The 16,534-nt window shown below is 37.6% G+C and overlaps 1 protein-coding gene across 2 annotated transcripts in view; it reads left to right on the top strand.

Moving 5' to 3' along the window:
- Positions 1-16,534, top strand: part of LOC145982117 (uncharacterized) — a 28,167-nt gene extending 11,633 nt beyond the window's left edge. For both annotated transcript variants that reach the window (XM_083115683.1, XM_083115682.1), the window contains exons 3-4: positions 13,557-13,802; positions 14,390-16,534. In XM_083115683.1, coding sequence (XP_082971809.1) covers positions 13,557-13,802; positions 14,390-14,455 — 312 coding nt within the window. In that variant the 3' untranslated portion in view covers positions 14,456-16,534. The remainder of the gene's footprint in view (positions 1-13,556; positions 13,803-14,389) is intronic.

A 16,534-nucleotide genomic window follows, 5' to 3' on the forward strand; every position in this document is an offset into this window, starting at 1 on the left:
ACAAATAATCTTTGCTCCAATGTTAATCTGTCAGCCATTGTTGAACCTCCTGTATAGAAACAAGACAAACATGGTGTGTTTGAGATAAACAATAACAGCTAATGCACAATAAACATACACAAGCATAAACGAGAGAAGAATTGATGACAAAAGTTCGATATCATACATGTTTGGTGTATGCTTAATAAATAAATATTTATCCCATTTGTGTGGTAACATAATTTTGACTCACCCTGTACATTATTACTATTTGGCTACTTTTGACCACTTCACTTTTTCTGGACTGAAATCGCTTCATTTGTATTCATGGCAATGATACAATGATGAATTTTAGACGAAGAGCCTAGCCTACTAATATGCAACTTCTACCCTGAATTTTTTCACAGAAAGAGCCATGAATCAAACTGCCTAACCTACCATAAAGCACCAAAAGAAAAGGTGGTTGAAAAGTATTAGGGATCGATCACTTTCCCATCAACACCCTGATATCAATCTCCCTTCTACGTAGTACACCCTGACTGCATTTTGCAGACTAGAAGGGCTCAGGAATTTGGTCTCTTGCCCAGTATAATCCTCTGATGGCCTCGTGTTGTGTGTAGTCTATTCTTATTTACAATTCTATGTCATCTTATGACCATTGATCCCCAACTTTTGTCATGAGCCGAAAGTGGCAGTGGAGGGATGTAAAATAAATCAGATCAATCAATAAAAAGTCAAATATTTAACACTCCTTCCCCACACATCGGTAGGTGAGAATAAACATATATGTAATAAAGATGTCTGAGATTACTACCTCACAATCAATTTATATACGTAGCAAATTCATACGACAAATAAAACAAACTAATTTTTTTTTTGTAATATATGCCCCTCTTGATGTTTTGCTATGCATGCAGTGTAAAGGATGTTTTTGTAGTACAAATGCCAACCAGGGAAATTAAATTAGTGCGGTGTATGGAATCACAGCCTTTGTGGACTCAGGACGTGAACTAATACAATTTTGTTCTGTTAATTCAGGTGATGTGACATTTTGTTCATGATGTGGGCTTTCCACCCAATTTCACTTAAGGCCACTGGTATATGAATTATCTATGCTCCTAAACCAATGTTAAATTACAAAATAATGCACAATACTTAATTAAAAGATGATTTTTCATTCTAGTTTTGTAGGACTTTCATACTAAAAATATGAAGGTTTACATTGATTGATGAGGATCCAATATGTGATTGAATGGCTAAGAAGAATGCAGGATAGAGCAAGGTTAACAGCATACCTGTCAACAATGTGTTTACTGGTGGCAAGAATAATACCAGGCAATAAGTGTAGATAAGGAAATGCAAAGCTGGACAGATTCAAGGAAAGGGGTGTAAGGGGTGACCTTCCACATAGTACACCCAACTGTCAACCTCACTTCCACATAGTGCACCTTGGACTGCTTTTTGCAGACTAACGAGGCTCTGGCGACTGGCCCTATGGTCAGTATAATTCTGTGCGTTGTCCTGTTTTCTATCCTCGTGTGTGCCGAGTGCCCCTTTACAGCCTCAGCTTTTAACCCAGGGGAGAGTGAGGGAGTAAGAAACAGGAGGTAATAAGTAAATCTCTTTTTTTAAAAAATAACAGTGGTTAAAAGTCACCACTGATTAGCTACAAAGAAGAAGAAAATCATATTTGTGACTCTAAATGTCTCTTCTCTTCTCTGCATACAGTGTTTTGATTCGAACTAGTTCTAAGCGGCTTAAAGTAAATGGTCAGTTTCCGTTTAAAGATGTAGGGACACACGAGATACCCAAAGATTCTTTGAGGAACTTGATTATGCAGCTGTCTTCTTGCACTTCAGTAACTCGTCCCACACACCAGCTGATGTCATAGTATCGTTCTGGCATAATAGAATGTGTTTCACTATCTTCTTGATCTTCATGAGATGACTGTTCTGCTTGCCATGATGAGAAATCAAAGTCGACATCATCATCCTCATCATCATTCAGAAGCTTAGGGTCTAATTCTTCCTCAGATGTCTCCTCATCTTCCCACTTCTTAGATGGTTTCCACAGGTGCTGTGCATAGAGCCACTTCTTTTATAGTTGCAGATAGTTTTTTTTCTTATAAATAATTCAAAGGATGTGGTTTTAATTGATTCATCCTTTTTGTTAAGACCTGGATTAGTTGTGTGTTCATTTCCCTCTGAATGCCGACTTTCAGCGTCTTGTTTCTGTGGGCCTGCCTAAATCAGATGCTTGTTTGATACTTTAGGAATAAAAGAGTGCTTCCTCTTCTGCAGCAGGAAGCCTGTGACTGGGGACAGCTATAGGTTCCTCAGCAGCAATAGTAGTACCCCCAATTGTCAACCTCACTTCCACATGGACTACATTTTGCAGACTAGAGACTCAAGAATATTTTAAGATGTAGTTATGCTATGTTACAGTTATTTGTCATTTTAAAGGGCTGCTCCCCGTATAACATTTGCTGACACACCCAAACTTTTAAATTCAAATTCAAGTTCTATTTAGTTATGCAAAGTGGTTAACCCCATGTAATGTCATGAGTGCAAAATAACCTCGGTGCTGATGCACCGAAAATTTTAAGTTCAATCAATCAATCATTACAAATTATCTTTAATTTTAACACACTTTATTTCTTAGTAACACAGATAAGCTTTTAACTGCATAAAAGAATAAGAAACACTACACATGTTTTCCTTACCCAACAGTCGATGCTCCTATCTTCATTAAAGAGACAGCATACAGCATGTTTATAAATGAATGGTGCGGTTATAAAAATTAATAATAAATCTATTTATTACCTTACACAGTTAAAACCTACACTGTAAGCAGTGGCAACTGTCCAAGTTTCTGATCCATTATTCACAATCCTTCAATATGTGCACTATTGGTCACACGACACACATCAACGCGGTAATCAAATTCATTCCATACTCGCTTAGATCGTCCACCGTGATGGTTTGCAGTGCATTAGTTATCCGTTCACAAACTTCCTCCAGGGACACGGGCATTGGCGGTTCATAAACTTTGTCTTTAACAAACCCCCAAAGAAAGAAATCGCATGGTGTTAAATCTGGCGAATGTTGTGGTCAGGGTAGAAGGTTGGTGTCTTCTTTTGCAGCACGTCCAATCCAGCGATGGTGAAGAACACGATTAAGAACCTATCTCACATTCCTGTGAAAATGGGGCGGAGCACCATCAAGTTGCAAAATGTAATCATCGTAATTGGTGTTAAGCTGGGGTAACAATCAGGTTTCCAACATGTCTAGAAATGATTCACCAGTGACTGTTGCTTCTTTGAAGAAAAATGGGCCGTGCACTTGCTCCCGGGAAACCGCACAGAAAACGTTCACTTTTGGAGAGTCACGCTGATGCTCTATCTGGGTATGTGGTTTCTTGCTTCCCCAGATACGGCCATTGTGTTTGTTCACCTTGCCACTTACATGGAAAGTGGCCTCATCACTGAAGATGAGACTTTCTACAAAACCATCTTCTTCCATTTTCAACTGCATCTCTTCACAGAAAATAACGCCTTTTAACTTTGTCTGTTGGTTTAAGGGCTTGCACTATTCTCAGTTTGTACGGTTTAAAACATAGTCGCTTACGCAACACCTTCCACACCGTATTCTTTGGCAAGTCCAATTCCCTGCTTGCTTTATTAACTGACTTCCGAGGACTTTGCTGAAATGCCTGGTGCACTCTTTCAACGTTTTCATCGGACACACGAGGTCGACCAGAACTCTTCCCTTTACACAAGCATCCAGTTTCCACGAACTGTCGGTACCACCGATTTATGTTATTCTTGTGTGGTGGGTCTTTCCTAAACCGTGCACGAAACTCATGTTGCACTGTTACCACAGATCTGGACACCTCAAAACGGAGCACACAGAAAGCCTTTTCCTGTTGCTGCGCCATCTTGCAACTAACGCTCGCTGCGGAAACTAACTGACTCGGAATTGACGATGCGGCCCCGCAGCAACATGGTGGCGACAGACCTGGAAATCCTGGAAAACCGGGAAAAGTCAGGGAATTTGAGGCGTCAAAAAAAGTCAGGGAATTGTCAGGGAATTTCGTCTTCATTGACTTTTTTTAATTATTTTTTTTAATTTTTAATTTTTTTTAAAAATTAATTTAAAGATGTCGTTATGGAACTTTGAACGGGAACAGGAAATCTCGTTCGTAAGTTTCGGCCTCAACTTTTAGGCCCTTTTTATGCGCAACACAACCACGGCGCCAGAAACCAGTGATGGCAAGAGGAGAGAGAGAAATTTCTCTCGTCCGGGCTTCTCGGCGGGAATTTTAAATTCAAACACTCTTTGGAGGAAAATTGTAATAACTCGGGTACTATGCGAGCAATCTACTTCGGATAAGTTTTGTTTTTCAGCTAAAACATCAGCGCATGCAACCGTGTACAATTCAGAACACCGGACCGCGGGAGGAGGGCATGGGGGGACACGTCCCCCGAATTTCAATGGAAAAAACAAAAATCTGGAGTTTGCCCCCTCTTCTTCCGATATTATAGGGAGAAGGCGCGAACTTCAGTATTCTTTTTAAAAAATGGACATTTCTCAAGAGAATGAAACATGTTTCATGTTCTTGGGTACCATACAAGTTGAATAATAAGCCAAAATGTGATTTTTAATAAATTTTTTTACGAAAATAGGTAACTTGCATTTTTGGGTATAACTCGGGCACTATGGGAAGTTTTGTTTTGCAGCTAAAAGATCAGAGCATTGAACCGTGTACAATTCAGAACGCCGAACTGAGGAAGGGGGGGTTGGGGGCGCGACCACCAAATTTCAATGAAAAGAAACATAAAAATCTGGAGTTTGCCCCCTCTTCTCCCGCTATTTTGGGGAGAAGGCGCAAACCTTAGTATTCTCTTCAAAGAATGGACGTTTCCAAAGAGATTGAAACATGTTTCATGTTCCTGGGTGCCATACAAGTTGAATAATGAGCTAAAATGTGAAACTCTGCTCGGAAATGTGGCATGGATATGTTGCGGAGAGGAGGGAGGTTGGTCATCAATATGAATTTCCCAGGCTTGCTCCAGACCTGTATCAGAGTTTCCACCCAAACATAAGAGTATGAAGGTCCAAAAAGCACATTCATTTCGTAATCAGCACCATGATACCATATGGTATCATCGGACCAGTATGACCTTACTCTGATGATACCTTGTGGTATCATCGGGGGAGTAAAGGTTAAGCCTCTAAATATTACGTGGAAAATGCATTGAATTATCATTTTTTCTTGTCCGTATGGGAGTAGTAAGGGGACTTGTCAACAGATGGAGGGGATAAGAGCGGGTGGCGCCGTCCGATAGTTGTTGATACATACGATTTTTGTCGAATAGCGCCACCCGACAAAGTATTTCACTACAACATGCGACAGAAATTGCATGGACTGCAACATCCAACAAAAATCGAATGCATAAACAAGAAGAGCTTTAGACTGCAAATATGCTGCTGGAATTTTATTACTCTTCTGGCTCACTTCACCTTATTTAATGTACTCGTAGCGGTGCTTACAAAGGTTTTCTTTCATCATCCTGACGTATTACTGGTTTCTCACAAGTTAACATACGTTTACAATGGCATTGCACTATTCTTAAATATCAAGAAGAATCCAACCAAACAGGATATATATTGAATACTATCACGAAAAAGTGAAACATAAATCTGCATTGGTGAACGTTATAAAAATTGGCAAATGCATGCTCCCAACCTCAAATTTACTGCAACACTAGCATTGCAATGAAATAACGCCACTCTCTGTCCTGTCTGTTTAAACTCGTGAGAGATGGTCTTAAATCTCTCACTGAGTAAGGTCAATGTCCAATATTATGAAATAAAATACTAATAATAAATACGTAAATATTTTAATATCACATTTACTCGAATCATTCAATCATAAAAGCAAATCACTTTCTTCAAGAATTGACTTCTCTGCCAGCCCTGCTAAATTTTCACTTTCCATCTACTGATTTATACGAGGGGTAGCCAGAAAGTAATTTCCGATTAGTAGGGACATTGATTTTTCGGAAACGCCAAAACCGTGAAAAATGGTAATTGCTGCGAAGTTATGTTTAGGAATGTGCAGTGATGTCTGGACACATTTTTCGCCCATTCGAAATATCAAAATAATGAAAATTTGACAAAATGCGAATTGTTGGCGTTTTTAGCAATTTTTTTTAAAAAGAAATGTCCTAGAACAACGAAAAATTCAATGAAATCCAACATTCTTGTCTTTTCTAGGACATGTTTGTGTACATAGAACATGCAAGTTTTCCAACATTTTACTCAAGAGTAAACTAGAGTTATACGTACATGGAATAATTCCGACAGCCACATTAAATCATGTATTCCCATGATTTTTCAACTTCTATCAAAACCATTTGCATCACAGAGCAAAGTGGCAGGGCTCTAACAGGAGATCGAGTGCGTATCTACCATCAAACGGGAGCCACATCTTCGTATTTGTCGCACGAGATGTGTTTTGAATTACCAAGCTAAGTGCGCACCATTGGCATTTGTCGAGCGAGTAATAATGGAACTCAGTCGTTAGGGTGTCTGACTACTATGCAAGAGACCCGGGGTTGATCCCCTGCAGGGGAGAACCGGGATGTTTTAAACCTAATCAAACTGCTCCGTCACCCACCCAGCATCATATGAAGCTGGTACCTTTAGGAAACTTTGAGGGATAAAGGTAGCCAGTGCTGATCACATCACCCCCACCTTCAGCCATGATCAAGAAAGTGTGGGGCCCTAACTGCACACTCCTATACACCTTCATGGAAATGTGCAGGGGAGCACTTTACTTTTACTTCCTCAAAAATTTGTTCCAACATATCAAACTGTCACGAAAAGACGTAGACCATGTGACCTACAATTTAAAATAATAGTTTAAAAGCACAATGGAGTATTAAGTGTCGGTATATTTGGCAGATAAATGTTCTAAAACAAAAACGTGAATTTTGGGGAACGTAACACTAACAAGTAAAAAAAAACATAATGCCAATTTTTGGTGCCATAATATATCTGTATCTGTCACGTGAGATTGATTGATTTACATTTTTTGGGTGCGTCGCCACTTATGGTCATTATGCACCCTTCAGTATGTATGGGGAAAATTCCATTATCTAAAATCCTTGCCATAAAATTTAAAAAAAAAGGGGTATGGAAAATAACTTTTCCAAAATAACTTTCAAGATATCAAACTCTCGCGAAGAGCTATAAGCCATGTGACTTACAATTTTGAAAGAGTAGTTTAAAAACACCATGAAGGTATAATTTCAGATATTTGCCAGAAAATGCGCTAAAATGCAAATGTGAATTTTGGGGAAAATAACACCGTATAGTAAAAAAGTAAGAAAATACACCAATTTGTAAAGAAATAACTAAATATCAAGGTCCCTACCGATTAGCCATAAAAAGAACATGAATATCAGTTGTAATTTATTGCATTAGTAACAGTGAGTTCTAACCTAATTTTCGGCATAATAACCACCGTTGTTCTGGCATTTGTCGTAGCAAGACACTAAATTTTGTATGCCCATGGTATATGTGTCTGACAGGAAAGACTGGAAGTATCTCTATCGCAGTGTAGTTGTCAAATCCTTGCCCTGCCAGAAACCTCTTCAGTTAAACAAGAGATGAAAGTCGGTACATTCAAGGCCAGTGCTGTACAGGGAGTGTCCAAGATCTCTCACCTGAAGTGATGCAAAGGGCCCGTGTGTACTCAGCTTTATGGGGTTGTGCACATTCGATTGGCCTTCCGTGAATTGTCTGCACCATCGTCTGACCATACTATCACTCACGGCGTCCGGTCTGCTCACCTCATACGATTGCTGGTGGCTCTGTGCCAAATTCTGAGTGTGCAATGTAGGCTACATCACAATCGGTGGGAGACTGTATGAGAGCTGCAATCTTTAACCTAGAACTGTCCTAAAACGGCTGCATTGCAACTGTACCAGATTACAGCTACATGCCACTTCTTCCTGCGTGCATGTGTGTGTGTCTATCTCTGACCACTAGTGCTGTATATAGGCACCATTGGAGCTTTTTACAGGATGCCCCTCGTATATGAACTTTCAGAAGCTTTTATTATTAGAGTGTTCCTGTTTTAATGTGTGGTTAGCTAAATGAGGAACCTATACAATGCAATTCTATAAATTCCTTGCGTTAAATTTCTAATACATACTCTTTTCGTCTGCATTAATGGTATAACCTCTTGGATATACTGTACTGAAGCAGAAATCCCATTGATAATGTAAGGAAATATGACACTTTATTTTGTTCGATTCAATGGTTTCACTTATATGCAAGAGTTAAGTTGTTTGCTTTACAGAGAAGAGAGAAGTAGCTTTTTGCATTGAAAAATGAGTCCACACTCATGGTTCTTGCAAGCAGAAGGTTCCAAACCTCAGTGGAAATATCAACATATAATACCGAGAATGTATAAGGAGACTGATAAATTACAAATTGTATTTCTTAATCAATCACTTTTCACTCTTATCTCATTTAGTCGTAACTTTAAAAATAATCAAGTATTTTATTTTAAACTTACTGCATATGACAAAATTCCGTAATAGTTTCCTAGCTTGTGAATTGTAATAATTTTCGAAATTCACTATTTTGCAGTTTGAATTCAAATCATAGAGAATAGAGAAATTAAGTCAATTTCATAGACTATAATATTGGTACTTAACAAAACCATACGTGGATCTGTATGAGTTTATTATTTCCATTTGCAAAAACAGCGATTTAGTTTAGTTTGTAATTGTCAGGGAAAAATGTAAATTTTGTCCTGGAAAACCTGGAAAAGTCAGGGAATTTCATTTCTGCTTGTTTGTAGCCACCCTGAGCAAGCATGACAAGCAAACAGCAGGTAGCGCATCAAAAACTTGGACAGTTGCCACTGCTTACAGTGTAGGTTTTACACGTGTAAGGTAATAAATAGATTTATTATTAATTTTTATAACCGCACCATTTAATTATTAACCCCCCCTTATATTGCCCCGCTTTTCACTGTTAATTATGGAAGATATATCATTGGGTTCCTTGTTTTCTATTATTGACTTCTTCATCAAATTTTCCAAACTGGTTTCAGCTTTTCCTCTGAGAAATCAGCTGTCTCTGCGAAGACAACGGCTGGTAGTGAACTACTTCCTCCATCTTCGCTCGTGCCTTCACATCCTTCATTTCCCACCATCTCAGACAAGAATAGGCTGGCAAGGTATCGGCTCCACCCTAGTGTTACTAGACTGTTTGGTGTTCATGCAGACGAGATCCTGTCAGCACTTGGTGTTGACAGTGATCTTCCAGGCATCTCTCCACTCATTCTGTCTCTCCAGCCTGGAGTTTCCTGCACCTTCTATCAATTATTCTCTGACTGCCCATCCAAAGGCAGAAACACAAATGGTCATATACCAGCAACTGTTTTTAGAGCTTCGTGCAACGCATCCTAATTTTAATGTTTTTTTTTTATATGGATGGGTTCAAGATGGTCCAGTCACTTGATTGCGCCTTTCTCCTACACTCTCAAAGTTCCAGTTACTCACTACATCCTGCCTGTTCCATCTATACAGCAGAGCTGTAGGCCATTCTAAAAGCACTGGACTTTGTAGACGTCAATGGTGTGAAGAAAGTCCTTGTGTGCTGTGATTCGACCAGCTTCTTACAGACTCTGGATTCGCCGAATTCCCGGCATCCAGCAGTGCACCGCATCTTCAGACAGCTTGTGTCTTTATCTGCCAATGCCGATGTATGCTTCTCTTCAGTCCCTAGCCACGTGGGCATTCAGGGGAACGAAGCAGCTGATGCTGCCGCCATCTGATGCAGATGGCTATGTTCTCGTCCACCTTGTGCCAGCTAGCAACTTTCAGAATTTGCTTTGTTGTTGCCTTTTTGACACTTGGCAGGGCAAGTGGGATGCGGAAACAGGAAACAAGCTTCACGCTATTAAGCCCACCATACGTGCTTGGCGTTCCTCGTCCCATTCCTCTTGCCGAGAAGAAGTTTTTCTAATGAGAATGCGTATTGGACACAGCCGTCTAATGCAAGGTCATTTTCTGCAAGGGCTGGATTCTCCGTTGTATTGTATTTATGTTGTTTTAAGTATTTGGCGTATTGTTGTAGAATGTGCCGATCTTACTTACCTCCGGCAGACTTTTAACCTTTCGAGCTGTTTGTCATCCCTGTTGGGATGTTCATCAAATGTTTTTAGGTTTTTTCGAAGAACTGGTCTCTTTTACCATCTGTGAGGGAGCTTTTATCTGTTTTTTTTTCTTGTGCAGATCTTTTTACAACCTTAAACTTAATTTTTTCCCAAGGAGTTTTCTACACCTCTTGTTTTAATCTCAAAGCAAGAATTTTAGATAAGTGGATATTTCCTCGAATATATTGAAGGGTGCAAGATGGCCTTAAGTGCCAACACACCCAAAAATTTCAATTTATTAATTCATCAGATTTTCTGCAAGCGACCTCTCATACTTTGTGAAAGACCATCTCCACAATTAATTTTTTGTCATTTCAGTATTTTGTTGGTCACCACTCAACTCACGAAATTGCACATGAACAAACACGGAAATAGGGGTGTAAGGGGTGACCTTCCACATAGTTCACCCAAATGTCAACCTCACTTCCACGTTAGTGCACCCTGGACTAAAGACTAACGAGGCTCTGGCGTATAATTTTGTTTGCGTTGTCCTGTTCTTTTGTCCTTATTTGTGCTGAGTGTTCTTTGCAGCCTCGGCTTTTAACAAAAGTCAGAACATTTTAATATTTTATGATTTTATTTAAGCAACGTTAGAGTTGTTATATGTAATGGTAAGGGGCTGGACCCCGTATAGTGTGACGGGTGCAAAATAGCCTTAGTGCTGACGCACCCAAAATTTTATAATAAAATAAAATAAAATCAAACACTGAAATGAAGCTGTATGTTGACAACACACCACTGCTGTTTTCCAGTGTTTCATTACCAACCTACAGGCCCATTGCTGAGTCAAGAAAGGCATACTACAGAGTGTCCAAAAAGTCACGCAACCCGGTGTTTACGACCGTATAACGGAATAGCGAAACGGAATGAGAAGAAACGCTTTCTGCCAAAAGAATGCCCTGTATATTGGGAAAATTTAGAGAGACAAACATATGTAAGAACATGCATGTTTTAATAACAAATAAGCAAAGTGTTGCCAAAGGCGGGAAAAAAATATTTGCGAATCGTATGTATTGATGCACAGAACTCACTGAGGTAAATTATTGCAACATTTCACAATACCAACGAACAATTTGGATGGCCATCTATTGAATTTGACAGAAAAAGAACTTTGACGAAGTTTCAAAAACATTGCAGAAGGGAATAAATGGGCTGTTCCAAAAATCGATGTTTTCACAATATTACGAGGGACACTGGCAACACTGTTGCTGTCACGTGTCACTAACAGACGTGTTTCACCTCAGGCTATTATCACACTAAGGCACTTTTAACGACAAAGGAGAAAGTTGGTTATTCTCGAATATATGCAATAAATTACGTACACCTTGCAACCATGAAATGTGGGTACAGAAGAACGTGTATCAATTGCTATGTTTTCTGTGCCTTAGGTGGTTGCTGTTTGCCGCGAACGGCATTCCAGATTGTGTCTATTTATGCTGACGTGTGTGTGTTTTTAAAATGCCATATTCTACACAGGAAAGAGTGTTTATTGTTGAAGAATATATCCGAACATCGTCATATTCTTGTGTGAGAAGCATTTAGGGATACCCACATTTCAGGGTTGCAAGGTGTACGTAATTTATTGCATATGTTCGAGAATAACCAACTTTCTCCTTTGTCGTTAAAAGTGCCTTAGTGTGATAGCCTGAGGTGAAACACGTCTGTTAGTGACACGTGACAGTAACAGTGTTGCCAGTGTCCCTCGTAATATTGTGAAAACATCGATTTTTGGAACAGCCCATTTATTCCCTTCTGCAATGTTTTTGAAACTTCGTCAAAGTTCTTTTTCTGTCAAATTCAATAGATGGCCATCCAAATTGTTCGTTGGTATTGTGAAATGTTGCAATAATTTACCTCAGTGAGTTCTGTGCATCAATACATACGATTCGCAAATATTTTTTTTTCCGCCTTTGGCAACACTTTGCTTATTTGTTATTAAAACATGCATGTTCTTACATATGTTTGTCTCTCTAAATTTTCCCAATATACAGGGCATTCTTTTGGCAGAAAGCGTTTCTTCTCATTCCGTTTCGCTATTCCGTTATACGGTTGTAAACACCGGGTTGCGTGACTTTTCGGACACTCTGTATAACGGTACTAGACTATGTATCAGTATAAAGAAATAATGCAATTTGCATAAAAAAAACTCTTATTTGAGTAAATATCTATTTTTCAGAGAACATCAAACTTAAATTTTAACTTTCTAACATTGTATAATTAGGTGTACACTTCTAAAGTTCAAGTATTTTAAAGTAGTAAAGATGTCTCGAAGTAATTTTGGCTGTGATAGAACACCAATGTACTTATGGTAGGATTGCAATGAGCATAAAAACATCGACAAGTTTGGATTTATTAAGTTTTTTTGAAATTATGTGGGTACACACACGTATTCCATACAATTTACGAACACATTCTAGCAAAATTAAGATGTTTTAAACTTGAAATTTGATTAAAATTCACGATTTGATGTAAGAAGTGCTATGTAGTAATCCTGGGTACATAAAAGTTGATAATTATTGCCAACTTTCATTGAGAGAAAAATCTAAGACCTAAGGGAAAATCCTTTTTCCCGCTGAAGTTTAGAAATCTTTATCAAACATTTAATAACATAAAATAAGTAGAAACAGGTAATAGAGTAACATACAATGTGATTTATTGTGCAAATATTAGGCAGGCCAGGTTTGGTTATTTTATAATTAAAATAAAGTCCCTAAATGAATTGTACTAAAGTTCCGATTTACTTCTACATTCGTTCCCACTAGTCTACAATACTTACTGTCGCTTGTCAATGGAGATAAGTTGTCCCACCCCCCCAGAGATATTTTTTTTTCGAATCCAAACAGTGTTCATTACTTTAAGGAAGGTTCAGTTTAGTATGACAATGATTTCCAAATTCTACAATAATTAGTCTTTCTGCTAGAATTTGGAAAAAATCATAAAACAATCAGAACCGTTACCGCTCTAATGATAGAAAACTTTGGACGTGTACTATTCCTTTGAAGCAACATCTATTTTCACATTCAATAGATTTTTAAGAATTATGTTCTCATGTTGAAATACGGAAATCATACTTTCGTATGTGCTCTGTGGTTCTCAATTCTAATAAGTTTTTTCTCAAAAGTGAACATTCTTTCAAGTAGCTCTAGGGTTAGCAGTCTACCCCAAGACAGATATAAAGCTGGGAGAAATGAAGGAGGTAGGGAGATAATGGCCTGACATGAAACTCCAATTTAGGTTTAACTGAATTTTCAAAACAAATTTACTGTACAAAAGAAAAATATATCAAGGTATTTACTAAAATTGGTGAAGATTCTGAGAATGTAAATTGTAATTTTCAGGAAGTGACAAATGCTGTTGGAAGACAGCTTAACCATGAGAGGCACCTTATTCCGTTACCCAAGAAAGTTGTTTTCACAACCTGGATGTTGGCAAAGTCAGAAAGCTTCTTATCCGCAGGCGACAGATTTGGATTTGCAAAAAGTGCAGCCCATGACATTTTTTGTGAAGTGATAACTGCATTGTCTCAAATGATCGACATGTACATCGTTTGGCCCAATGAAGTAAAGCTTGATGAAATAACGAGGGTAAGTTCTGTAATAATAGTTATTTTGCATTTTATTTGTGCTTGAATTTCTATATTTTCGGAAGTTATGTTCTCAACTTGAAAAGAAACTCAATATAATACAGGTGGCAACTGTGATGCAACCTCTTAGTATAAATATGATTTTTCTTCTACCTAGAAAATTTAACTTTAGAAGAGTATACATTTTGCTGTTAAACACCACTAGAAGGACTAATGTAAAAAAATGTTAAGTAGGAAAAACTCGCCAGACGATACTCACGTGCTGTATGTTTTTTTTTATGCAGGTCAAATTCTAGACATCAGCAAGGTGGAATTGAAAAATATAAGTATGTAGTAAGAAGTTGACTTATTTTTTTTAATTTTAACATGGTCATGCCCCAGTCTCATCATTCATTGTAACTAGACATTTGCTCTGTGTACAAAGTAACATTATCATAATGAATGGTTATGCTAAACATTTGATATGAATGGTTATCTTGGAGATTAAAGATTTTGATTTCAAAGGTCATTATATTCTTCTTTGCATGTTGCTCCTGCTATTATCCCTTACGCCTGGCCTTATTTTTAAAATTCTCTCTTTGCATTCAGGTGTTTGAGGAAAAATCTGGTATTCCAGGAGCTGAGCAATTCTGTCATACTTCAAGGTGCGTGTGACCATAACAGGAAATTCACAAATATCTTTGTTGGGATGCCAGGAAGAGTTCACGATGCACGGGTGTTGAGGAACAGCCCGTTGCATGAGAGGTTAAGGAATAACCTGCTTCCACCAAACCAACATTTGATTGGTGACGCTGCTTATCCATTAAGCTAGTATCTTTTGCCACCATTCAAAAATAATGGCCATCTCACACCCGAAAAAATTAATTATAACATAAAACTAAGTTCCATCAGATCAGTAATAGAAAGAGCTTTTGGACTTCTCAAATGCAAATTCCGAAGGTTAAAATATCTTGATGTTGCAGATCCAATGTCTGGAAACAGAATTATTGCAACATGTTGTGTATTGCATAACATCATTGTGGAAAGAGAGGGATTGGGGGCAGATGGTGGTGGTAATGATGATGATGTTGCTGATAATGGTCATGATGATTTTCGAGAAAAAGGGGAAAATAAACGAAACTACATTGTCACCTTGTTACGGCAATTGTAGAATGAAAGTGACATATTTCTGTCCTTGATTGCCCCAAAATACATTCTTGGGACCTAGTATGGCTGCTTTGCTCAATGTCCTCAGCCAGGGTGGGTGTTTTAGTACTTGTAACAGGGTGTCTATCAATCTGGGAAAGCCAGGGAATTTACTTTCTCTGAAAAGGTCATAGAAATTTACCATGTTGATGGAAAAATCAACATTTTTGTGTAGTAATGCACTAGAAATAGGTTTTTGAATTAAGTAAAAGCCAACCAAGAAGTTTTAAATTTGTTGTGGACAAACTATACTTCAGTTTGATACACTTAATATTGTCGATAGTTATCGTAGAAATTACTACGGTAAATGGCTAGTGACATATACTATTTTTTGTGGAAATTTTAGGATTAAACAAGGGTTAAAACATATGTTACTAAATTTTACTATGATTCCATGTTATTTATGCTATAATTGTTATGATGGATTCTGTATTTACCAGTAGTCAATATGTTGCAAGTATTATATAAAAGCTTGCCCTTGATGCTCATATCCAACAGTCAGTTTCTGTTAAATTTCCCCCTTTCGTTATTAGTTGGAACCTGTAAAGTGAACATTCTAAAAACTTGCGTAAGTGGGATTCTAAGGTTAAGGTTTATCTTAAATACAGTTATATTCTTACACACGTTACAATTACCTGGTCTGGAAAACTCGGGGAATTTTGTTTCTACAAAATTGTAGACAAACTGTTGGGAAATTTAAAGTTCTTGAAAATTCAACATTTTTGTAATAGTGCACCAATGTTTTTTTTAAAAAAACAATGGAAAAAAAATGGACAAGCAAGCAATTTAAAATTTTATTCACTTCTTTGTAAACTTCAAATTGATATACTGAGTATTACCGGTATTTACATTAGAAATTGTATATTAAATACTTTATGCATGGGCATGTTTTGAACTATTTTCATGTAAAAATCTGCTACAGTAAGTGTCCATCATTAGCCTTTCTGTTGATGTTCAACATCAGAATGTGTACCCTTCTATTTTTCTATGTAGCCTTGGTTTGTAAGTAACAAATATTGTGATTCTGAGGCTGGCACTGTGCAAAATATTCATAATGATACTGAGAGTCAAGAGAGTTACCATGTGTATTGTTTGTTTTCTTTCAACATAAGAATTTAATTTCCGAAAATATACAAATTCACTCACAAATAAAATTCAAAATAACCCTTGTTATTTCATCACGCTTTACTTCATTGGGCCAAACAATGTACATGTCAATCATTTCATACACATTGGTCACTTCACCAAAAATATCATGTGCTGTACCTCTTGCAAATCCAAATTGGTCATGCCAAATGTTATGTAAATTACATAAATTCTCTAATGGTTTAGTCTGGAATTTTGGTTTTGGACCTTACACACCCTTTTGGTATCAAGAAGTGAGTAATAATAAGAATTTTATAAGATTTCCCATGTTCCAGATTAGTATTTTTATAATGTAATGTATATAATGTAAATAGTGTAGATTTAGAGCCACAGTGATCATGAACCAGGCATTTGTAAAAACATAAAAGAGAGTTGTCTGAATTTCTGATATGCTGTATACAA

This window comes from Lepisma saccharinum (assembly GCF_977018435.1).
Source record: "Lepisma saccharinum chromosome 12 unlocalized genomic scaffold, izLepSacc3.1 SUPER_12_unloc_1, whole genome shotgun sequence".
NCBI classification, from domain to species: Eukaryota; Metazoa; Arthropoda; class Insecta; order Zygentoma; family Lepismatidae; genus Lepisma; species Lepisma saccharinum.